At 41.7% G+C, this 26,341-nt stretch overlaps 1 protein-coding gene across 2 annotated transcripts in view; it reads left to right on the top strand.

The window, feature by feature from the left end:
• Nucleotides 1-26,341, top strand: part of CNNM2 (cyclin and CBS domain divalent metal cation transport mediator 2) — a 137,903-nt gene extending 111,562 nt beyond the window's left edge. Inside the window, exons 2-8 of one of the 2 annotated variants that reach the window (XM_060125811.1) lie at nucleotides 3,165-3,308; nucleotides 6,004-6,141; nucleotides 8,184-8,353; nucleotides 18,146-18,239; nucleotides 21,140-21,205; nucleotides 25,007-25,191; nucleotides 25,791-26,341. In XM_060125811.1, coding sequence (XP_059981794.1) covers nucleotides 3,165-3,308; nucleotides 6,004-6,141; nucleotides 8,184-8,353; nucleotides 18,146-18,239; nucleotides 21,140-21,205; nucleotides 25,007-25,191; nucleotides 25,791-26,000 — 1,007 coding nt within the window. In that variant the 3' untranslated portion in view covers nucleotides 26,001-26,341. The remainder of the gene's footprint in view (nucleotides 1-3,164; nucleotides 3,309-6,003; nucleotides 6,142-8,183; nucleotides 8,354-18,145; nucleotides 18,240-21,139; nucleotides 21,206-25,006; nucleotides 25,192-25,790) is intronic. The other variant, XM_060125812.1, reaches the window with a different exon arrangement.

The following is a 26,341-nucleotide window of genomic DNA, read 5'->3' on the forward strand; positions in this document are numbered from 1 at the left end:
CTAAGGATAAGTTTCAGATGCCTTGCGTGCCTTGGGTTGGGAAAACCAATATTGGTGTTTGAGATAAATTTAATATTTTAAAAGATCTTTCTGAAATTGAAATGCATCTTTTAACCACAGTGTACATTTAGTGTAGTAGGGTTTTTTTTTCTTACTAAGCTGGCAATAAGTTGATGGTGCCTTAGAATTGAGGGGGAATATTAATAAATTAATAGGAGCTACCATTTATTGATCACCCAGTGGATCCCAGGCACTGTCTTTGCTAGGTACCAACATTATCTCTGACACTCACGATAATCCTGTGTGGCAGCGACTATCATGAATGAGCCTGGGTTTAGAGGAGACTGAGGCTCAGAAAAGTTAGGTAGTTTGCTCACGATCACACTGCTGGTGATGGCTGAAGTGGCAGTGCTGGAGTTCACATCCAGGACTGGTCAGCTTCACAGCATGTGTTCTTCCTTGTAGGTTATATCTTTTTGATGTTTACTATATTTGAAATTAAACCTGAGAAATTTTCAACATTTACTTATTCGTTTTTAAGGGACAATCATAAATCCATTACATGTTAACATAAACAACATTTTTATTAAAAATAACTTTTTTCTAAAACAGTGTCATTGTTTACCTTTATGTGTATCTCTTTATTATCTAGCTAAGTGGAGGACGGCTGGATTCTCTTCTGCATTCAGTCTGTGCTGTATACTGTTTTAATTGAAGTATGTGAAGAAAATCTGGCCTCACACAAATATGTATTTGGAAAAGGGAGGGGTATTTTAATAGGCTTTTTGAATAATTGTGTATGTTCTTCCTTGATAATATACCCAAACTCCCCAAGTGATAGTTTCTTAAAGGTTAGTTGCAGTATAGAATCTGAAACTATGCCAGTGGACTTTTGGTGCACTGTTACATTAAAATCTTTTGGTCTGGAATCTTCCTTACAGAAGAATTCTGAATAATGTGTGTAGCTACCCTCTGACTCCAGGAAGTAGAGCTTAATTCCTACCACTCACCCCTCCCTGGGGGTGGGCTAGACCTAGTGACTTGCTTCCAAAAAGTAGAATGAGGGAAAGGGAAAAGTTAGTAACTTTGTAGTGGAGAAGAAACCTGGGAAACTTTACCTTAACCAAGTGGTGAAGGTGAACATCGCCTGTGATGTCATGTGGCTGCCATGTGAGCCCTGATGTGATGTAACTAGAAAACTCATAATCCCAGTCTAATCGTGAGAAAGACATATCCAGATAAGAGGTCATTCTGCAGAGTACCTGACCAGTGCTACTTGATGGTCAAGCTCATGAAAAACGAGGGGGGACTGGGAATCTGTCACAGTTCCACATCTGAACAGAGGAACCTGGGAAGACATGACAGCTAAATGCAATACAGTACTCTGGATTGGACACTTGAACAGAAAGAGAACATTACTGGAAAAACTGGTGAAATCCAAATAAAATCTGGAATTTACTGAATATTACCATATCAATGTCAGTTTCTAGTTTTGATGACTATATCATGGTAAAGTAAGATGTTATCAGTGGGGGAGAAATTGAGTAAAGGGTATACAGGGACACTACTGTCTTTGCAACTTTTCTGTAAATCTAAAATTACTGCAAAATAAAAAGTTTTTAAAAATCCACTGTTATGTATTGCATTCTGAATAAATCATTTACCCATGCGTGATTTGGTGACACCATGGCCATGGTCATTTGGAAAATACTTGTTCACAGAGTTATGCAGATCTTTGAAATGTTGACACATTTTATTGTTCAGTGCTTTCAAAATCTCATTTGTTAATAGCACCACCTGTCTCATCAGAAAAGTCTTCACTGAGAAGCTCTCAAGCTCATGGCGGTGGATACAAGTTTCCCAAAATTCTAATTTTCCCTTGAAAGCTCAGATGTTATCTTTGGCAGCAAACACTGCTGTTGTTTTCCTTAATGTAACAAGCTCATCTTGTTCATTTTCAAGAAAATGTCTGCCAAATATCCAAGTCTAAATAATCATAGTTTGTTTGGTAGCCATTCTTTCAAATAAAAAAGATGTTCAGTGGGAAAAAGTGGCTGATCCAACTTGCAACTCAAACAATTTGCGTTGAGTCATTCTCCTTAAAAGAATTTGAGTCCTTTTCCTCAGAACAACTATCGTACTTGAGAATGCAACAGAAGTGTTCTACCGTACTTCGCAATTTGTCACATACAGTATTGAAAGACAGGTCCCGGGAATCAAGGTTTAATGAAGCTTATAACTTTTACTGCTTCATCAAGGATATTCTTTTTGTTGTTGTTGTCTGAAAAGAATTATTTTATTTTTAAATTTTTATTAAAATATAGCCGATTTACAATGTTGTGTTAGTTTAAGGTGTACAGCAAAGTGATTCAGTTACATATATATGTATATATGTATATACACACATATATATTTATATACTTTTTAAAATTCTCTTCCATTATAGGTGATTACAAGATATTGAGTATAGTTCCCTGTGCTATACAGTAGGTCCTTGTTGGCTATCTATTTTATATATGGTAGTGTGTATATTTTAATCCCAAACTCCTAATTTAAGGGATATTCTTAAGAGGAACTAATTTTTTACCCTCTCTCTCTGTGTGTGTGTGTGTGTGTGTGTGTGTGTGTGTGTGTGGAGAAGGCAGTGACCACTAGCATAGTGACCACCACTACCGCTGCCTTGATTTGTGCTCAGGCACTTTACACCATTGGTGCAAATATCAACACAGTGGAAAATTCCAGGAACATTTTAGTGTTCTAAATGAAAATAGTTTGACCTTTCTGACTCTCCTAAAAGGGTCTTGGGCACCCCTAGGGGTCCACAGACCACACTTTGAGAACTCTCCTAAAGTAAAGTAGCAGTTGCTAAAAGGTCACAAAGGAAGAGCTGACATAACCGAAGACCAAATCCATCAGGAAGCAAGTGGTAACATGGTGGTACCATGTGTGTAGACGATGATGCTCTTCTGGATTAACTGGTCTTACTTTTTATGGCCCATGAAGCTTTTCCATTTGTTTGTGGTATTTCCAAACCATTTTTAAATGCTGAAAGATAGACTTTGATAATCTTGTATCTGTGTTCGCTGCTATTTTTACCATCATCATTTATAAGACTTCATTCAGGAAATTCTGAAAATTACCTCTTTGTTTTCTTTTCTTTAAAGGTAAATCTCACCTGGCTATTGTGCAGCGAGTAAACAATGAGGGAGAGGGGGATCCATTTTATGAAGTTCTGGGAATTGTCACATTAGAGGATGTGATTGAAGAAATCATCAAATCTGAGATTCTAGATGAAACAGATTTATACAGTGAGTACCATCGCCTGAGTGTAATTTTCCAAAACCTTTGCTTTTATTTGTCATGTTGTTTGTGAGTCATCTGACATCTCTCCAGCTGTTGTCTGCCTGTTTCTAATTATGCACTGTGTGTGTAGGCTGGGTACCACCTACCAGTATATTCCAGTCACTTCATCAGAGAGGAAGAAGAGGCAGGTCCTGTAGTGTCAACTGGCCATGTTGATTTTGAAAAGCCAACTGCTTCTAACTATTGATTTGGGCATTGCTTGCCCTGAACAGAAAACTCCATTCCTGGTTTTCACATTTATTTTACATCTGGAGGGAGACTTGTTCTTTACTAAATTTTCATTTTACACAATTAGGCAAATTGTTTTCAGATAAATTTCTGTCTGTACCTATGGTCATAATTCAAATACTTAAGAAGTGAGGGGGGATTGTTAAATTGATGGATAGCAACTGTTGAAATGTCTCTATTCCAGGACCCATGGGCCAGGGTAGAGGTGAGGTTTGCAGGCATAGTTTTGCTGGGGCAGTGGTGGTGCAGCAGGGTATATATAGAGAAAGCAGGACGGGTTAGGGTACACAAGAAAAATTGTGTTTTTCTTGTTCTGTGCTTCTCTGCCTTTTGAGAGGTGGTCTTGGATCGGGGCAGGGGAAGGGAAGTATCCACACCTGTTTGCCCAGGAGTCGGCTTGATTCTGGGCTGAGTGTTGAACATGAATCTTGTCTCATTAAAGTCCACAACTGTTGGACTGTGGAGCTTAAACCCTCTTCCTCAGCCTTACTCTTAGCAAAGTAAGACTCTTTCAAGAGTTTCTTAATGCCAGAGGTGGCCCAAGGCCTGAGATGTTCGGGGCTCTCAAAGGTGGTATAGAGAAAGAGGATCTGGGCTCTTTTTGTCCTGTTTGGCTTTTAAAGCGTGACTTGGAGGGGGAAATGGACTGTTCAAATGGCCTGGAGCACCCAGGACAAAGCCAGCCTTGCTCAAAGCGGAATGATTTGTTTTCAGTCCCGTTAGAAGGGAATGTCCCTCATTTTAAAATTTAAAAAGTCTTCCATGCACCCTTAAAAAAATACATTTTATGTTTAGCTCTTGACCTCCTTCTGAAAATGTATCTTATTTTTTCCCTCACATCTGTATAGTGTTCTTTACAAAAAACACCAGTTCCTATGTGTTTTATCCTTTTGACTCTTGGAGAATAATCAGAGATTTCATAATAGAGAATATTGTTAGTATTGCGTTTACATTCTTTTCATCTTTCCTCATAGTGACTGTTTAATACCAAGTGTGTCTCTGCATATTTATGTGTTTCCCCAGGGGTAATCCTCATTGTAAGAAAGATAATCTAGACATTTATGAGCTTTTATGTTTACACTTCAGTTCACTTCTTTTAAACCTTGATGAGACTGATTTCATACATGGCTTCCTGAGATGAGATGCTGAACTTGTGGTTCAGGTATATTCTTGATTCAGATCAGGGATGATGACTACCTTTGTCATTAGAAAATTATTTAGGATGCTTGCATTGATTTATGCTGCCTGATTCTAAAGAGAATTTGAGACAGGCAAATTACAGGTTGTGTTCACCGTCTCCCCAGGACAAGCCTAGTTAGTAATCATTCTGATTTGCCCTAGGCATGAAATGGTAATGTAAAGACTCATGATTCTTGGGGGAAAAAAAGGAAGCAATTAGGATCTTGTCTCTAACCTAGTTTTTTCTTGATCATTACTTTGTCCAGAAAAATACTTGAAGAAAGGTTTTGCATGAGACACCTTCTAGATCAAGGATTGGCAAACTACAGCCCTCAAGAGCATGCCACCTGTTTTTATATGACCCAGAAGCTAAATTTTTTTTTTTACATTTTTCAGTTGGAAAAAATCAGAATAATAATTTTATTTTGTGACATGCAAAAATGATAAGTTCAAATTTCATATCCGTAATAAAGTTTTACTGTAACACAGCCCCGCTAATTCATTTACATATGGCTGCTTTTTGCTAAACAGCAGGGTTGAGTAGTTGCAACAGAGCATACATGGCCCGCGAGCCTGAAGTATTTGCAATCTAGCCCTTTACAGAGGAAGTGTGCTGACCTCTATTCTGAATCACTTCCTTTGTATTTGGTTGACCTTGAGGATCTCATGGTCTGGGGTAGAAATGCAGCTAACAGTTATTATTATTAAAATACTGTTCCATGAAAGTGTTCTTGTTTGTTTCTTGAGATTGTGTGTGTGTGTGTGTTCTCTTTCAGCAGAGGCTGGGAGCCTCTTAAAGGCAGGGACGTGCTTCCCTGTGTCTTCTGTAATGATTGTTCTTCACTGTGGTGTGGCAACCTCAGTAGCAGGAGCGTGTGTGCACTCCGGGCTACAGGCTCTGTTGCTATGTGGTTGTATAGGCTCCACGAGGGGAGGATTCTTGTCCCCAGCTGCCCAATAATGTACTTAAAAGGGCTCTGAAGGTCCTCACGAAGTGTGTCGATAGTTGCTCCTCATCAGGTTGCCTGTGATTTCTTACTCTGGATTGTGTCACAGTCATGACTGTGCTGCACTGATTTAATGAGGATTCTCTCTCCCTTCCCCTTTCCATGTGGTGCTTGTATGTAGCGTGCCCACCATTTGGAGAGAGAGCCTAGCCTTTTCCATATATTATGTCATTTTCATTCGAAAAGAGCCCCAATCTAACGGAATGTATTTCCATTTCTCCCTCAGCTGATAACAGAACGAAAAAGAAAGTGGCCCATCGAGAAAGAAAGCAAGATTTTTCTGCCTTTAAGCAGACAGACAGCGAGATGAAGGTTAAAATATCACCACAGCTTCTCCTGGCCATGCACCGTTTCCTAGCAACAGGCAAGTGCAGCTTATCACAGTTTGAAATCTCTGCCAACCCTGGAGCGAGTTTCTCACCCACCGCTGACTGGGGTGGGCTGGGGGTGGAGACTGGGAAATGGGGTGATAAGTAATGCCACTTTTGTGTTTTGTTTTTTGTTTTTTTGTTTTGTTTGTTTTGTTTTGTTTTTTTCTTTTTAAATTCTCTCCTCTCCTATGTTCAGTGTCGGCATGAACCCTCTGAGACATTTACCAGGGGTGGACCAGTAACTTAAAATTGGTCTGAAAGGTAAGGATGAATGTTAGTGCCACACTGCATGTGAACAGTAGGCCAGGTCATCCGCTTCAGCTAAGTCCAGGGGAGAGCCAGCTGGCGGAGCAGGTGGACAGTGCAAGCCAGACACTACCTCGTTGTGTGTCGGACAGTTGAGTAGTTCTCTCTTCAGCTTGCCTCAGAAGAACAGTTGGACATCGGTGGTGACACAGGTGCTATGATTTGCAAAGAAGAACAATAAATTTTCAAAATAAAATCTTTACCCTTTATGGTTTTAATGAAATCAGAAATTCTAAGAACTCTGACATGGATTTCTTGATGGCCTCTTCAAATCAGATTGTTAACTTGGGCCCATTCCAGGAGGCAAGTGTTCACATTATTAAAACCACCAACCCAGCCAGCACTGACTGCTCCAGAGAGGTCAAGGTCGAACGGACTTGAGAGACCGACTGACCCTGCTCACATCCCCAGATGGCTCTCTAGGCGAAGGGTGAGCTCTGTTGGCCAGGGGAAGTGTGAGAAAATCAGAGTACCCAGTGGCCTGTAGAAGACGTCTGTGTCCAAGATGGGCAGCCAGTGCCTTTCAACTGAATACAGTACACTTAAGATATTTTGAAAAGAATGCTAACGGCAGCCATGTGATGGAATGTTATGTACTCTTTAAGATCATGTTTTCAGATACCTGGACATGCTCTCACCATATAATATTTATGACATGGGAAAATACTCATAATTTAATGTAAGGTGAGAAGAAACAGTATAAAACCGTGTGTACACAAGATTATCCTTGTGTTTTTGTGTGTACACGTACACGGCACACATGCCTAGGTGAGGTATTAGAAAGAAATGCTCACCAATTGCTCAGAATGGTTACGAGTGGTTGGTTTATAGGTGATTTTATTTTCTTTATTTTTTTCTGTGTTTTCCAAAATTTCCACAATGTACTGTCTAATTTTGTTATTACAAAAAAGTCACAGAAGCTAATGCAGAATTTATATCGCACATATAAAATTAAAAAAATTTTAAAACATAAACAATGTCTTTAACTTGCTTATTATTTTCTATTTCTGATAATATTGTTCATCATTTAAGAACCACAATTTAAAACTAAATGTTCTCCCACTCTGCCTCTGAGACACCATAAAGTCTACTTTCAGTCTGGCACCCTTAAGTCAGTAATTTTGGGTTTTGTTATTTTAATAAAATCAATATCTTTGTAAACTCAGATCAACATTACTTTTTTTTTTTTAATTAGCAAGTTGGAGTGCATGTTGATGTGTGCACGTGCCTTGCTTTTATTCTGAATCTCTACCTTCCTTTGTTCCCAGACTTTCTCAGGGTAGTTGAATGGGAGAATGAGATGTGGAGCACTGCGTCTGTGCACCTGGTACTAACCCACACCTAGATGCTTCCTGACCTTTGCTTCTTCCTTTGGCTGTTGTTGGACAGTCAGTCTTTTGTGGCCTGTTGCAGGGCGTCCTGGCAGTCATGGAGCCTGCTTCTGGTTGCTTTTCCTTTGTGTCAGTCAGAAAATGAGGGTATTTTTATGAGAACTGAAACCAATGACAGGTTGAAAATGAAAAGTTTTAAAGCAACAAACGTGAGAATTCAGCATTTTCTAATTTCTCCCAGGTAATCTGCCCCCAGAGGATCACCAAACGGAAGTCTCGTTAATCCATGCTGTTATCGCTTCAATTCCAAGTATTCTTTTCTCTAAACACCTTAATCACTAGTATCATTTTTTTCCATCCATTTGAAGTGTAATATCAAGTTGTGTTTATATCTATAGAAGTAGAAGCATTTAGCCCATCCCAGATGTCAGAGAAGATCCTTCTAAGGCTGCTAAAGCACCCCAATGTCATCCAGGAGCTGAAGTATGATGAGAAGAACAAGAAAGCCCCAGAATACTACCTCTACCAGCGAAACAAACCTGTAGACTACTTCGTTCTCATTTTGCAGGTCAGAAGAATTAATCAACAGTTGTTTGATCTTATTGAGTACCCACCCTTCCAGTTTGGAGGAGACTTGGTATAGGTGAATGGGTGTCAAGGATATAACATACTTAATAACTTCTGGGGTGGCCTTACAGTGGGAGAATTTCATCTCCCTGTTTTCGTATCTGCAAACAATTTCAATATAAAGCAATGTTATTCATTTAATTTCCAATACAGACGGGCACTTAGTGATTGCTGAGGCATTGAGGCATTCATTTGAAGAAGGGTGAATTCAGGTGTTTGTATATTTTTTGAAGAGTTTGGGGAATTACCTGTGCATGTCTAAATCTTGGCTGGGCATTTGAAATTTAAGTGTTGTGAGTTCCTTGAGTCTTCTTTTTATCATCTTTTATTTCTTCCGCCCCTCATTAGGACTTGGTCTTGCACAGCTTCCTAGAGATGCCTTATGATCTCTTCCCTTAATGCCATCAAAATAATCCATTTATTATTGTTTTTATTTCTGATTACTACCAGCTTCTGTTTTAATGAGGAACTGATGGGATAATCACAGCGTCTCATGGCAATGGTAACTTACCTCCTTCTCACTGTAACATAATCCACTATATAAGGTGAGAAGGTCCATCCATTCTGAACCCTCTTAAGGGCCCTAGAGGGGCTTTTGTGCTTGGATTGACAGGAGGCCCTTATTATCTCACAGTTTCACGTGGTAGAGCACAGTTCTTGGCCTGGAGACCAAGATGAATAGTACAATGAATAGCATGCTAGTTTTATTGATTTCTTGGGTCTCTTTATTGAAGAATTACTTTTATAGGAATTCTGAGTGTATTTCAATAGAAGAATACTAGCCCCTTAAGCATTCTCCTGTTTCTTGGTTACTTCCTAGGTAAGAATTGGAGGGATCTTTATAAGAGTATAATTAGCACTTGGTAGACCCAGCTACAATTTACGTTGAGTCCAGCAAGTCCCAATTATCTAAATGAATCAAGATGTTTCTTTTTATCTGAAAATAACTCTTATCAGATGTCTAGATGTTAGAAACTCTGGGAAGTGTTGTGTTCATGCCCTGTGTTTGGACTGTATAGTGAATTCCGGAAGCAGAAGTGAGGAACTGTAGAAAAGTCTATGGATTAACCAGGTATATGCTGCTTTCATATAGTGTTTCTTGGAAACTTCTGTTTGCAGGTTTTCTAAGTCAGTACCCTGATTATTCTACTAACCTTAGTCTCATTCAATCCTGAATTGTTTTTCTTTTTCTCTGGGGATAGACAAGCTTGAAACTCTGAGGGGGTTGGGAATTTATTTTATTTACTACAGCGAAGGAGTAAGGCATTCATGTTTCTCCTAAAATCTAGATGTGAATATTCCTTAAACCTAGAGAAACTGAATGACATTTAAGATAGTTTATTTAGAACTTTGAGGATTGACATTGTGAATTTCAGTACTATTAGAAACTCTGTGGCTTTCAATCGTCAATTTTTATATAGTTAGCGTTTATGAATTCTGATTCAGTAATGCTCTATTGGTATGTAAAAAAGCCATTTCCTGGCTGGTGGATCTAAAAATAGATTTTATGGAAGAGGGACTTCATAATTCTTGTCACTTTATAAGTAAATCTTTAAAGATATTTTTGATAAGGTTTTTATGTCCATGTACCTATATTTGAATACCTATGTCATGTTAAATATTTTTACAAATGTGACAAGTTCTTGGAACTGACGATGTCATGGGAGTTTTTTTTAATATTTATTTTATTTATTTATTTTTGGCTGTGTTGGATCTTAGTTACTGCGTGCGGGCTTTCTCTAGTTGCAGCGAGCGGGGACTACTCTTCCATGTGGTGTGCGAGCTTCTCATTGCGGTGGCTTCTCTTGTTGCAGAGCATGGGCTCTAGGCGCGTGGGCTTCAGTAGTTGTGGCTCGTGGGCTCAGTAGTTGTGGCTCACGGGCTCTAGAGCGCAGGCTCAGTAGTTGTGGCACACGGGCTTAGTTGCTCCGCAGCATGTGGGGTCTTCCCAGACCAGGGCTCGAATTTGTGTCCCCTGCATTGGCAGGTGGATTCTTAACCACTGCGCCACCAGGGAAGCCCCATCATGGGACTTCCATAAAGATTTCAAGGATTTATGGAGGTATTCAGACTGTAGAGTTTGGTGAAAATCATGTCCTTGAAGGCCAGGCAGTTACCTGAGGTACCCAGAGTATGACAAAATGAAATATCATAATACCCTGTCAGTCTAGCATAGCCATCACCATTTACAGAGTCTATTCCACCCTAAAATATCGCTAATCCATCATTGGAATTTCATGCCAGGTTATTGAGCATGTTCTACTGCATTTCAAGAGCATTAAACCAGAGGAAAGCGGCTGTAGCTGCTTCCCTTCTTGGCCCCAGTGCCAGCGAGCTGCCGTCTTCAGACACTAGAAAAACTCTTTTATTAAGTAATTCATGTTTGGAATACAATTATAACTAGAAACAATCACTTTGAGTTTAAACCCTAGATGAAATAAAGTCTAATTTATTCGAAGCAAACCATTTAAGTAAGCTTACTTAAAAGAATATCCTATAGGTTATGGGACACATACTGCGTATGAATAAAAAGGCACTTTCAAGTTTTATCTGAGAAAGTAGGTTTTTAAACTAGAATGTATTGTGATAAAAGCACAATAAATAGTGAAAGAAAACGTTATTGGCTCTACATGTCTTTAATAACTTAACAGAATACACATATAAAAGTAGGAATGGGTAGGAACATAATCTTGGTGGAAAATTTTTTCCACCATCATAAAAGAGCAAGAAAAAAAATGTTAGAGTTTTAAATTGTGTAAATAAAATTAACCAAGTTGAAGAAAATTAAATATAAAGCCAGGGAAATACACTTTAAAAAAAAAGTTTTATGTTACTTCTTCATAAAAATTGGTCATTTGCGCTGTCACATGTAAATTCTAATAAATTCAGAAAGATAGAAATTTCATAAAACTACCTGCATAGATCATAATGAAATAAAATTAGACATAAAAATGCATAATCGAAAAGTACTAAGCTATTTTAAAACTAATCAATTCTCTTACAAAGGTTTATACATAAGGTATAGAATAAAAGACTATTAAATAATATAAATACCGTATCCACAGTATGTCAAAGTTTAAAATTTTATTCCTCTAGGTATTTACATAAGAAAAAAATATCTCTGATTTTCTATAATAGAAAAAGAGCAAAGCAACAAACTAAAAAGAACAAATTAAATAATAGTGTCATGAAAATAACTTTTAAAATGAAAACGTTTTACATCCCATAAATAAAGATTGGTTCTTCTAAAAGATTAAAAAAAATCATTATTCTATTTGCATAATTAATGTGATAAGAGAAAAAAGAAAACTAGAAGTTCTCCCTTCCCCCCAAAAAAGCAGCTAGAATCAAAGGAATTGCTTGGAAAAAAAAAAAAATTGAGACTCTAAAGAACTCGATTTCTGTATTGTACAAATAGAACCAGATGATTTGATAGTTAAACGCATTCTTTACGACAGTATGGCCTAGTCTAAAGTCTGATAATGTTCTGGACCAGTCTCACTTGTCCACATTGATGGGGAATTCCTAAATAAAAAGGTAGCAGTTAGAGACCAATAATGGACCGAAAGAGCTATTCACTGTGACTGTGACTGAATTAGGATTATTTTAGGTATTCAGGGCTAGTTTAATAGAAGGACAACAAAACTAAAATATGCCGTGTTAATTAGGGAAGCAGTAAAGGAAAAAATCCCTATGCTTAAATCAATAGATATCAGGACAAAATTAAGCATCCATTCTCGATTTCTAAAACAAACAAAAACAAAAAATCTTTGTAAAAATCCATGATGAACAGTGAACAAAAAGGAAAAAGTGCTGTAAACCAATCACATGCTTAAACTGGCAGCTTCCTTTTGGGAATAAATATATAAAACCCCTCATATACATGCATTTCAAGAAATCATTTTTTATAAAGCTTTTTATGCAAATAGATTTATAGCAAATAAATCTATCAATTATAATTAAAGTAGTAGAAATAGTCCATATGTCTAAGCTAATCAAATTTCAGTGTGGAAATAAATTTCAGTGTGGTCATAAAAGAAGTAGAAAGCATGTACAAAAATATGTCAAAAAAGATAGTGTGCCTGTAATTATAACTATTATAAACCATTTTTCTAATATAGATAGTTGATATTTTACAGTGAAGTATTTATTGGTCCTTTGGGGAGTAAAATGTCTAAGCAGATAAAAAAATATCATTGTTCTTACACAACATGTAATTAGGTTATGATTTTAGTAAATATAAAGAATAATAAGAAAACAAGAGGAATAGCTTTTTTCTTTACCAATTATGTAATCAATGGAAAGAGGGATGCTTTTTTTTCTGGGGTTAATTTTTGTTGATTTCATGCCCCAGATGTTTTGTTGTTCAATTGCCCCATCCACTCTTTTCCTTTAGGGCTTCTGACATAGATTTGAAAGGGTTTTCCCCTACGGAGTGAAATCTGTTCTTTTGTGGAGGTGGCAGGTAGCATCTTAGAACTAAACAGCCTTTGACAATATTTAATATCATTTCACTTGTTATTGGGAGAGAATTGAAGCCTTCAATACCAAACCTTCTCAAGGAGTTTTGAGTTGCAGGGTCTCCGTGTCCCAGTGAATAATGTTTCCTCACTCTTGAGTTGTGTACAGATAACACAGCCATGTTACAGAAAAAAATTATTTAGATACCTAGTGTTGCCTCTATTTTTTAAAAATTAAATACGTATAAATATAAAACTAGCATGAGCTCCTTTTGAACCCTTTGAGCTGAGAACTCTTACATAGAACAATAAAGAAAACAAGTTTGTAATTAGTATTTTAAATGTGTAAATGACACTGTTTGGCTGATAGGAAAGTACCACTGGTCGCAGGACGGTAGCAGGGAGCTCTGGCGCTGGCTCTTGCATTCAGCACACTTAGGTCCCTGTGTGCCTGGCAAGGATGGCACGCTCCAGCCCTGTGCTCAGTTTGAGCTACTCTGTACGTTCGTACAGTATGTTGTATTGTTATTTGGCCTCCACTGGGTGTGACCGGATTATTTGTATGTTTAGTCCTCCCCTGTTCCTTTCTCTTTGGCTCAGTGCTTCTCACACTTCAGTGTGCTTGGGAATCCCTTGGGGATTCAGTACGTCTAGGGTGGAGTCCGAAATGCTTCATTTCTAACAAGCTCCCAGTTGGTTGAGTAGCAGGCCTTAGCCACGATGATTCACGTAGTAAGAACAACTTAACAGATTTGAGCACTAAGGCAAATGCTGCCACTGACATCTGGTGGCAGCACTTGGTTAGAAGGTGGTCAACCAGATAGCCTGAAATATATGTAAATTAATTTTTGACCGTCAAAAAAAATTTTTTTTTAATTTAAGTGTTTATGAAGCAAACTTGCTGAGTCCTAGGACTACATCTGTGGACTGCAGATTGAAAAATGTTGCTAGAGGATGTCTGGGTGGTGCATCCCCTCTTACTGGGCAGTGCTGGTGAACACGACCTAGCACTTGTGCCCCTGGCATTTCATTACCTCCTTTTAGGTGTCAAACCCTATTTTGTGATGGTGATTTAAAAAACAAAAACAAAATTAAAAAAGAACTCAATTCCAGAGTGAGCAGGAGACCAAGTAGATGCTCAGCGTGTGGGATCTGAGGGTCTTCAGCCTTGAGTCCACGGCTTCCACTGAGCGCTTGATCTAGTTTGTGCCAACGAGGATCGCTTAGGCTTCTGCCTTGAGGCCAGGTACAGCACGTGACTGCTGGGTACTTTGTGGATGCTTAGAAACTTTGAAAAGAGTTGTCTAATACCTTTTTCCAAAGGAAGGTAGGATTCTGTAGTAGTAACTTTACTCGGGGAGCCAGCTTTGCCTGGGACAGTGAGGCCGTCTTCCAGTTTTGTCAGTTTACCACCATGAAGCCCTAGCTTCCTTTGGGAGTCTGTCCTGTCTCGATTTTTGTGTGTGTGTGTGTGATATACTAGACTAAAGCAAATTCGTGAATGTTTCAAAAGTAAAATTGATACGGAGCTCCTTCCCTATATGGAAGAAATTTATTTTCTGAGAAGACACCTGATTGAACTTGGGCCAGGCAAGCCGCTTCCTTATGGGGTAGCCCTGCTTTGTGTACTGGTAGGTTTACTCGAAAATGGTCACTTCTTTGAGACGCTGACACACATAGATGAGTAAAAAAAAAAATGTGTTCACTGGATGTTTCTAAAACTTGCCTACCAGGAAAGCTTCAGTCCTCTAGAGAAGGAGATGGGGCTGGGCAGTTTTTAAACTTTTGGAATTGTAGAATCCCAGGATGTTAGAACTGAGAGAACCACAGGTCTCCTCTCCTTTGCTGCAGTTTTACAACTGCAGCAAAATTAGTCTAGTGCAGTGGTTCCTAAATGCTGATACTTGGCAAAGTTTTCGCCAGTTTGAGGCAAAATGAGAAAAATAAAAACAGTTGCAGTGAGTTCTTCATAAAGCTATGTGTATTCAGCTTAAAGACCTGTTATTCTGAAATTATATATTTTCTATATTTTGGGGGTTAAAATGTCTGGGCTTTTGTGGAATGATGGTCGCAGTAGATAGCTGTGTTTTAAAAATATCTTTATTTTATGAAATAAAAATGTGGCAACCCTCTCTCTGTTTCTGAAAGGAAGATGGATTTTCCTAGTTCTTGGAATCCACGCAGCTGGGAACCACTGACCTAGTACGCCTGCCTGTAATCTGATGGATCTAGACTCCAGAAGAAAGATAGCGGATCCTCTCCACCACCTGCTGGCCTGTCTTGCGGGGCAGGGAGAGATCAGCTGAGGGGCTGCAGATCTTCGAGCAGCTGTCCTAATTTAATTTGCAGACTCACAGCTGCTGGGGGAGTCTCTTGAGAGGCCAGGGTGCACAGAGGTTCCAGAGCTGCCACCCATTTGCAGGGACACGGAACACAGAAGGCCCTGTAGCTTGTTTAAAAAAAAAAAAAAAAATTAAAGGATCCAGATCAACAGGCGATCCATAGAAACGATACGAGGCTCTGCGGCATTTGATCCTTCCTCCTGATTTTCTGCATAGAAATGCAGGTTACATGATGGTCCTACAGACACTTTCGAGCTTACAGTCACTGAGGCAGACATTTTCAGTTAGCGTATACGTACATCCTAGCTCTCTGATACAAAATCAGGGATTAGTCCATGAAGAAATGGATAAGTAACTGAAGGTATACACAGCGGGCACCTCCATTTCTGCTGCTCATCGTCTCTGAATATTGTGTCCCTGCCCCCCTCTCTTAGGGACCCTACATCCCATTCTTTCCCACCAGCTTTTGGCTTTTGCTCCCTGAGTTCCCACCTTCTCTCTCCACTAACTTTCCCCCCTTTCTGCCCCAATTTGCCTAATCCTAAACAGGCCTCATTTGACCCCAAGGCTGCTGCCAGCTCCCCTGCGGCCCTGCTGCCTGTGCTTTGTCCCTCTTGCCCTCCCTTCCCTTCCACAGTCTGATTTCTTCAGGAAAAGACTCCCTGAGGCCACAATGGCTCCCTTCTCAGTGGCCCTCTGACCATCCTTTTACTCTGAGGTACTTCCCTCTCCCAGCTTCTGTGGTGACAACAGTTGTCCGGTTCTACTCATATCCGTTTTCCCTTTGGTCCCATATTTGTTTCTTTTTCTCCTCCTACTCCCAGTCAAGGGCTGTAATTCCTCATTTTCTCTTCTCCTCTCTCAGACCCCCATCTCCAGTTCTGACCTTTTCCCTGACCTTCGTCCTTCCATTTCAGCCTTTTTGATGGACTCTTCAAAAGGTCTTGTTTTCTTAGAGGGAATTCGTCCCCTCTTCCTGGCCCCCATCACTGATGCATCCCCTTCCCAACATTTCCATCTCCACTCATGGGGTCCCCGTTCTTCAAGTCGCTCGGAGCAAACTTCTCTTGTGATTATTGACGCCCCTCCCCTCCTTGCGCTTCTTTCTCCCTTACGGTTTCACCAAATTATGTTGATTCCTTATCCGTAGCTCCTCTCATAGTGATCTTTCTCCAGTCCTGTGGTTACTGCTCTCGTGTACGTCTAGACTTGATCTTCCTGAAACCGTATTCCTCTGCTCAAGAACCTGACCTCATTATCCCATCCTTCAAGGAGCTCCGCAGTCTGACCTGCTCACCAAACTGCTTTTCCAAACCCATCTCCCCTTCTTTCCTGGCAAACCCACTGAGCCTGGAAGTCTGCTGTCACCCACCTCTGACCTTCCTCAACACTGTTCCCTTCCCTTGACTCAAATCTTACTCCTCAGGTTTTCCTTCCTGTATAAAATTTATCTTTATACAAGAACAGGAAGAATTTTTGTTTATTGCCTTGCATCGTTGAGTTTCATGTGCTCTCCTCTTTTCTGGACTGTGTGCTCTCCCCTTTTCTGCATTGTATGCTCTTGGAGGAGCAAGGGCTGTCTTCTCACAAGGCTGCACAGCCTCTCCTGAGGACCCTACATGGTCAGGGTTTTTAGTGCCTGTTGGTTTGCAGGTTGATTTTATATTATAGCAAGAGAATTGCTTGGAGATTGATAAAACTGATATTTTCCATTGAATGAAGGAAAACCCAAAAGAGAGACAACAGATCGTTTTCTGAAGAAGGGTTTTGAGAAAGGGCTTCCATAACTGGGAATTTGGTATAGAATAATAGGGAGTGATCACAGTGATGGAGTTTGCATTCGTAGGTGGCACAGTGTAGCCACCTGGTGAAGAGTTTGTTCTTCGGTTACTTCATCTTTCTGAGCCCTGCTCTCCTGATTTATAAGAGGGTGGTAATTGTGTCTACTTCCTAGAGTTGTGAGCATTAAAATGGATTCATAAGCACTGAATTGTCAGCACAGTTTCTCTTCAATAAATGGTAGCTTAATTTTTGTTTACCCATAGTAAAGGATGTACCATAAACGTATCCTCCTACTAGAGAGGCAATAATTATAGGCAAGGTGAGCAAGTGCTGTTCTGATCCTTGACTTGGAAATCTGGAATGCAACTTGCTTATGAGGGTTTTCCAATAGCCCGGAAAAGGATTATGGTGAACCGTAAGGCTAGAGGGATGAATAAGGCACAGTGTGTCCCAGAGGAAATGATGAGAGGGAAGACGTTGTAGTCAAGTTAGAGGAAGGAAAGAAAAGGGAGAACCTTAGAAGAGGTTTTGTCCTGATGGAACGAGATTACTTAAGGTGCTTTGCCGAGAAGTACCATGGTGTCCCAGTGCCTCTGGAGTGTCTGGATGACCAGGGATTGGCCTGCGACGTGTCTGCTCAGTTGGTCAGGACCCATGCTAGGGAGATAAGAGGGAGTTCCGCCGCTGGGAGCCGGTTTAGTCCTCCCTGTTTCATGGTGACAAACCATGTTGGCCCTTGACCCTGACTCTGCTGACTCAGGCTCCCGTGGAACTGCTTGGGTGACCGTCACTGAGCACCTTCTCAGCGTTTGTCCCATGGGTGGAAAAAGAGCCCCATCTTTCACTTACTGGGAGGACTCTCAACCCACGGACTGGGATGCTGGGAAATATTGAGTGGACTCGTGGAAATTAAACATCACACTGCTTTCACCTCTGCATCTCCAGCTAAATCCAATTTTTCATATTTAAGATGAATTAACCCTCTCCTCCATCTAAGTGGGAAAGATTATCTGAGGCTTTTTTTTACTTCCTTGAGATTGTTGGGAAAGGAGTTTAGACAAAAATCTGAGGAAGGACTAAATCTTGCATAGAGTTTGCAAAGAAATTCATGTAATTGGACTGAACGTGCTCCCTTTTTTCTTTTCACAGGGGAAAGTGGAAGTAGAAGCTGGGAAAGAAGGTATGAAGTTTGAAGCCAGTGCTTTTTCATACTATGGTGTAATGGCCCTTACAGCCTCCCCAGGTGAGTTTCCTTCTCAGCCTCAGGGCAGGGCTAGGTTTTAGGAAGTAATGCCCTTGTATTGTCATCTTTCTGTACCTGCTGGCTAACCCTATTTACTTTTGAACTTTTTATTGAAGTGTATCATGTATACAAGAAATACTGCTCACATCATACATATATACCTCCATGAATTTTCACAAACTGAACTCTCTTGTGTAAACCAGCTCCCAGATCAAGAGACAGCACATCACCAACCCCAGAGAACCCTCCCCCCACCCTCCCCTTTAGTCACTATCTCCCCAGAGTAACCACTGTCTTGACTTGTAAGCATTGACTAGTTTTACCTCTTTTTGAACTTCAGGTAAATGGAATTATACAGGACATATTGCATTGAGTCTGGCGGCTTTTACCCAGTGTTGTCCTGGTCACACTCATCTGTACTGCTGTGTGAGCTTATACTCTGTTTCTTCTCATTGCTGTACAGTGTTCCATGGTATGAATATACAGCAATGCATTTATTCTTTTCACTGCAGATGGACACTGGGGTAGTTTCCTGTTTGGGGACTACTCCGAATTGTGTGTCTGTCACACTGTCCGCGTCCTTTGGTGAAGACATTTCTGTTGGGTGTATGTGTAGGAGTAGAATGGCGGGGTCGGCGTTAGTAGCTGCAGCCCCACAGTTTCCCAGGGTGGCTGAGGCCGTCACACTCCTGCCCGTGCTGACCGGGGTTCCAGTGGCTCCACGTCCATCACTTGATAACTGTTGACTCTTTTAGATGTTAACTATTCTGGACTTTTATTTTTTTTTTGGACTTTTTTTAATTTGCATTTTTCTGACGGTAGTTGAGGTTTTAATGTATATCCACTGCCTATAGCTGGCTCTTCTCAACTAGAGAGCTGGCCAGTTAAGTCAGCCAACTAAGGGTGGGTGTGCCACGGGGTATCGACCTAGTGCTCTGAGCACAAGATGCCAGAAAGCGGTGTCTGTTCTAGTAGGAACATGGACGCAGATACTTGGCTCACCTCTGGGATGGGACTTGAATGGTTCCTCTTTGCACCACTTGCTTTGCTACCTTATCCCCGCTGGAACAGAGCAGGCAGGTAAACAGGGGCTGCAGTACCACCTTGTGGCCAAAATGCCAAATGACATGCTGTGCTAGGAAATAACCTTTTATAAACCTCAAACTTTAAAATAGCCGATCCTAAAAGAATGCTGTCACTTCTGAAAACCAGTCTCAAAAAGGGGAGGGGGCACCTGCAGACAAGTCTGTGTTGTGACGTTGGTCCTCATCTACTGCTCCACACAATGTCTCAGGTGCCCAGAGATGTTACAGTTAGAAAGCCAGGGAAATGTCAAGAATTCTCTGACATTTCTAAACCTCCCCTGTCCCCGATGCATCTGCTCACTATCCTGGTGCAGGTTTTTGAGTCACATGGGCCAGTGTCCCCATTGTCTAGCACCCAGTGTGAACAAAAGCCTGTCTAACCCCACTTAATTAGTAGGTGTCTGCTGTCAACTTCAAGGTGATCTTCTGTTTTCACTGCTACTGAGAGGACGGGGAGATTCTTAACTAGGCCAAGAAGACCTCGGAGACAGCCTGAGTTCCACTTATGGGTTATCTGACTGAGAAAGGCCCTTAGCTTCCTCGTTATGAAAAGGGTATAAGGTTACCTCCTGTGGCTGTTAGAAGAATAGAATGTGATGATACTCACATGAGTACTCTGTCACCTTTAAAGCACAAGAGGAGATGTTTGTATAACACAAGTAGGTGTTGAGATTGTGACTATTGCTTGGCAACCACCCTCCAGTTTGCCCCAGGTTGGCAGAATCAGGTACGTAAGGCGGCTTTGAAAGGACAGCTAGAGGAGTGACTTGTACATTTTTACGCATCACTAGTTCTTGAACCCTAAATATTAGCCCAGTTCATATTAAACCATGGATTTATATAGGGTAAATCACATTCAGGAAAGGAATTGAAGAGCAGGCCTTCCATATAGGAAGTGTGTGGGGCTGCAATTTCCTACCTAATGTGGTAGGAAATGCTCGGAAGGGAGAGAATTTCATTAACGGCATCTTATTTACTTCAAAGCCCAGCGTTTTACTTGACTTTACATTGAGGATTCGGGATTTTGTATATTCATTGAGATGCAATGATAAGTACAGTAATCCCAAGGTAATGTTTCTATTTATTAATGTTGATTGCCTAGAAAGACCCTACAGTAATCAGTTATCAAGACTGGCCCAGTTATTTGTCAATTATACCTCAAGTTAAAAAAAAAAACAAAACAAAAAACCTGCCCAGAAAATATGACCCCTGCCTGGTAGGGCATGTTGATTGACTCTGGTCTGTCATTCCCAAGAAATCTGTATATGATATTCTTTATTTACCTTCCTCTAACACTTTGAATTGCTATGGAATACTGTGAAATTTCAAAGCATCTGGTCAGAGTTACAATCAGGCCAATTAAGAATGTAAAAGAATTGAATAATTTTTTGCCACAGACAGGGGCGCTGTAGGCTGTGCTGGGAACAGGTACCGAGGTGCTGGCACAGGCAGCTTGGGTCGTGCTCTCGGGGCAGCTGATGAATCAAGCTCCCCTTTTGCGTGGCTAGCTGTGCTGAAGTCCTTGAGAGCACGTTCTGAGCTATAAACTGCGATGGGGTATTACTGGCTTAAGAGATTTCTAGGTTAGTAAAGAAGCATGTGAGTAGGATTTCTCCCGATTTCAGCCTCCCTGTGTTCCTCTTCCTGGAAAGCAGTGTGTGTTCAGTTGATTTATATAATATCATATAGGCTTCTGCATTTCCGGAACTGAACGCTCCTATGGGTAGAACAGGTATCCAGTCCTGTCCCCTGATTACAGAGAGCTCCCTTCTTGCCTTTTGATATGGTCTCACCCTGTTTTTCTCCATTTTTCAGTTCCTTTGTCCCTGTCTCGTACCTTTGTTGTCAGCAGAACAGAGTTGTTAGCAGCAGGTTCTCCAGGTAATTCTGCATGTTTCCTTTTCATAATTCTGATTGCCTCCGTTGACCCCACCAAAGCCCAGCTGGCCGGGTCTGCTCCCTTTATTTGGTCAAGGCCATTTTCAGTTCTTCTTTGAGCTCTAAAACTCCATGGTTCTGTGACTAATAGTGAGCTATCGAGGACAGCATAAGCCCACAACAGATGCGCAAAGGGTTTGGGAGATGGGAAGGGAATCTTGAAACTGGGAAGGGGAGAGTGGGTCTGACATGGGTTCCCTGCGTGACCCATCCACACTGCTGACCTTGGATTTTCGAGGCTGCCCTTTGGTCTTTTGGTGACCTCAGCAAAGTCACGGTGCATGGAATTTGCAGAGGCCCCAAACCTGAGGATTCTTCTGCAGAACACGTTCAGCCAAAAGGCTGAAGGACTATGAACTTTTCTTGGTGAGGCCCCCAAATCTCTGTTTCTTTGGTCCTTTTTGTGGCATCCATGTGAATGAGGTACTTGTATTTCCACCCTTCCTCGGGCAGGTGGCCCCGCTTCTCCTGTCTCGCTGTCTTTGTTTTGAAATTAGTACTGTGCACATTCCTAACGAGCTGCTGATTATTGCCCTGCAGGAGAGTATGCTCATGCCTGGCTAATATGTCCAGCTGCTAAAAAAGAAAGGCAGAGGTTTAATCTCTCTTTAATTAAAATTGCTGGGCTTTCCTATTTGGTAGTACAACTTTTCTGTATTTATTTTGTTCCATACAGCTTATATTTTAAAATCTGACTGATGAGATTTGCATTTCATAATCCAGCTTCTGCAAAACTCTTAAAATGCGGATGTTCGGCAAAGGAGGCAATACTTGTCTTAGAAAGAAGCTAATATTCCCTCGGGTCTTTGCTCTTTAAAAAAATTGCGGGTGTTTGGGCATAAGATATTACTCATGGGGCTATTTGAATCAAATCCGCTGACAATATACATGTATACACATAGATGTATACATAAATATGTATTTATGTGTATGTTTGTATTGTTTCCTCCCTGTTTTATTTGCTGGCATCTGCTACCAATTTAAAATGTCACAGATGCTGAAGTAAAGCGACTTTTGGCCGAAGCTCAGGGAAATGTCATTTGTGTCTTACTTTTTCCGTAGAACTTAGAGATTTCTTAGTTCTGCCCATTCCATCTGATCTAGTAATGAGAAAATCCACTGTGCGGGTCCAGGCCTTCGAGGTGCTGGCATTACAGTAATATGATACCTGATGAATGGGGGTTGAGCTACACCATTCATTTCCAGCCAGTTCCACACGGTGCCTGGTGGCTCTCAGGGAGGAGGCTGGGAATGTTTCTTTATTGTGTCTTTCTAGCTCACTAGCAAATGAAAGCATCCCTAGGTAGGATGAATGAAATAAGCCAAGACCAAAAAACAAAGAAAACAATTCTGAGAAGGCATAAGAGGAATTAAAATTGAAAGTCTTTTTCATAATTATTGTCATAAAACCTTAGCACATAAATTTGGCAACAAAACATGACCTGCACTGGGAGGTGGCCACTTAAAGTCTTTGTCCTCCTTGGTATGAAGACCCGCACATCTCCCCACACGCCAATGAAAGGTGACTGTGCTGCTTCCTGTCGAGTTGCAGAAGAGGTCCTGGAAAACGGTCTGCTGCTCCAGACTGTGGCTGTGATGCCAGGCAGCGGGTTCCTGGCAAAGGAGAGGGTTTATCTCTCAGAAAACAGAGGGCAGTGGGTTGAGAGGAAGCTGACTGGGAGTCTAGATACTTTGGGAGACCAGAGAAATTGCCCTGTAGTCCTCCTCAGGAGAAAATAACAGGAGATTGAGAAGCACTGCCTAAGGCCTCAGACGGCGCTGTGGCCATGCACAGGGTCTGATCAGTAAGAAAATTGCCCTTTAAACGTTTTGTTTTTATAACCTTAAATTGTAACCCACCGAAGGGAACACCATTTCAGAAGTATCTGTAGATTTGGGGCTAAAGCCCAGGGATACAGTGGGATCCCTTGTTTCACAGACTGTTCCATCCATCAGCCTGTGGGAAGTTATCACAAGTACAGAGTAGCTTGATCCTGAGGGTAGGCGCGTGGTGGAGAGGTCTGGGATGACACTTATGGGAAAGAATATAATAATGTTAACAAGCCTCCTTTATCAGGCACTTAGTGGGTGTCAGACGCCGTGCTAGGCACTTTATATACCTTATCTCATTTTGAATCTCCATAAGACCTTACGAGGTGGGTGCTATTACTGTTCGCCTTTTACAGGTAGGGACTCTGAGGCTCAGCAAAGTTGGGTCATCTGATCAAAGTTGGGTCATCTAAATAGAAAACATCTGATAAATTAATTTGCCTTGTTCTCGTAGATAAGTGGAAGCAACAAGAGGAACTGCTATTGAGTATAATTTTGACTAACAATGGAAAACTGGTTCATGACATGAAAATTGTAGGGAAAGTGGTTACATGAAAATTTTAGGAGAAAGGGGACTCACCATATGAGGTTCCTTGAGTACTTGCCATGTTTTGTTCTGCATGTCATATTTTAAGAGGGACTTTGCTGGGACTTCCTTGGAGGTCCAGTGGTTAAGACACTGCACTCCCAATGCAAGAGGCACAGGTTTGATCCCTGGTTGGGGAACTAAGATCCCGCATGCCGCACGGCGTGGCCTAAAAAAAAAAAGAAAAGAGGGACGTTTGCTGAATGGACTCTCAGACGATGATGGTCAGGATGGGGTAAGTGTGGGGGATAAAACATGTGAGGTGAACAGTTGAATCATTTAGCCCGGAGAGGAAGAGACTTAGCTATCTTCAGACTTTTAAGGGCTATTCCAAGTAGCAGAGGAATGGAAAGCACTCAGTAGAGCTCCACAGAGTAGAGGAGAGTGAAGTTGGGGAAGCAGATTTTGATGGGTGTGATGACAGACTTTCCGATAGTTGAAGGGTGGGACCAGCTGAGAGCCAGTCAGGGATACATTGCAAAGAGGAGCCAACCATCAGGTGGGAGAATTGGTCCCCTTCAGTCCCGTGACGTTGTGCAATTCAGCGTGGGCACCCAGTTGATATTTGTGCAATAGGTTTGACTAGAGAAGCAAAAATGGAAGAAGCCCTGGTGAGGGTGTGGGTTTTATTTTTAATGAAATTTATTAGAAGCTATGGTGAACATGCCTCTAAAAGCAGCAACACTTAGGCTCACCTGGATTTCCTTTCACTTTGTTTTAATGAAAGAGTACTGTCGATCTCATTGAAGACTCCCCCAGCACCTAAGGTGACTAATCAAACCGTCTCAGGGTTTGGTGTCTTCCAGGGTTCTTAACAATCCTGAGATGTCCTCGGGCTGCCTGACAGGGATTTTACTGGGGTCAGAGGCAAAGTTAACAGGTTTGGCTGCCAGGTATGGTATAAGCAGACAGAAGCGTTTTGATCCCTTTAAAAACATGTACTCATTTATGAACGTTCAAGAGTCCTTTGTTTTTGCTTCTGGCAAAATAATGCAGTGCTGCCTTCCTACAGCCCATGTTTCGTATCAAGTAGATTCTGTGTCTCGGACCTCACCTCCCCGGCCTGTGCTCCTGACACAGTGTGCAGCCACGGGGTCTTTGCTCTTGGAAACTCGGAGGATTGGGTCTGTTGGCGTGGACGGGGGCCGGGAACGTGTTGCAGGAGAAGCCGTGAGCGTGCTGTAGGAGACCCTGCAGCTGAGCTGCATGGCCGAGGCGTCTGGCATAAGTTGATTGAGCTTGTCTATTCATTATTATTGGGACAATAAAGAGCTTTGAGTTGCATCTACCTCACTTAAAAGGCAGTTGGGTTTCTTCTCCTTTTCCAGGTGAAAACAAGTCACCTCCTCGCCCATGCGGCTTGAATCACTCGGACTCTCTCAGTCGCAGTGACCGGATCGATGCGATAACGCCGACGTTGGGGAGCAGCAACAATCAGCTCAGCTCTTCGTTCCTCCAAGTCTACATCCCGGACTACTCGGTGCGAGCCCTCTCCGATCTCCAGTTTGTTAAGGTAAGAGGAGACAACGGCTTGGCAGGGCCCGGCAGGCGGCGGTCAGCTTCCACCGAGAGCGTTTGGCCCCGCGGCCTCTGCGCCGAGCCTGCCTCGGTCATTTTGCGGGCGCCCTGCCTCCAGCTCCTGTGCCCTGACTCTGGCTGGGGAAGAACATCGGTCTCCTTGGCTCTGTCCAGTGAGCTGCCAAGTCACATGTGGCTTTTTCAGGGAACGAGAGCTGGAGGGGGTAAGAAAATGAGTAAACGTTTCCAGCCGGTCTTCACAAGAGACGGAGCTCTTTTCTTAGGCTGAAATAAAGATAGCTTTGGGGGGGATGAGCCAGCTTTAGCTGATGGAAGCCATCTTCTAGTCTCTGTGAAATGTCGAGACAGAACTTGGAAACGGCTTATTATATATCAGCAAAAAGTGAATTGTTCACTAGAATCAACTTGAACTTTAAAAAGTGGCTCAGTTTATACTCAAGGATGGTTTTCTTCTAGAGCAACTGCTAGGGGCCCTTCGGGGGATGTAAGGTGTAATAAATACCATATGGAGACAAGAGAGCCTAAAAATAAACATTATCTCGGTTTGTTTTCTGTACCATCTCCTGGCCTCAGATCTCAAGACAGCAATACCAAAATGCCTTGATGGCATCCCGGATGGACAAAACTCCTCAGTCTTCAGACAGTGAAAACACTAAAATTGAATTGACTCTTACGGAGCTGCACGACGGGTTGCCAGACGAGACGGCCAACCTGCTCAATGAACAGAACTGTGTGACGCACAGCAAGGCCAACCACAGCCTGCACAGCGAAGGCGCCATCTAGAGCACCGGCCTCGGCCTCCGCGTCTGACCGTGAATCCCATTAGTGTGCGCTTGTGTGCCATGCTGCATCCTGCACCATCCTGAGACCAAAGACTTTGTCCCCTTCCTGGAAGCAGCAGAGGAGGCCGGGGAGGGCAGGAATGGAAACTGGAGACGTGAAATCGACAGCCAGGGCGTGGCATTCGAGATTATGGAGATGAATTTCTTCCGCCCAAATAGAATCATGTTTATTTTTTCAGCTGTACCTTTTATCATTATCCACTCTCCTCCTCCCTCGATTTGCATGAAGTTGAAAATTGTTGCGATTTATTTTTTTCCGAGAGATCATGTTTTTAAAAAGTG

Source organism: Lagenorhynchus albirostris, chromosome 16 (genome assembly GCF_949774975.1).
Source record: "Lagenorhynchus albirostris chromosome 16, mLagAlb1.1, whole genome shotgun sequence".
Taxonomy (NCBI): Eukaryota; Metazoa; Chordata; class Mammalia; order Artiodactyla; family Delphinidae; genus Lagenorhynchus; species Lagenorhynchus albirostris.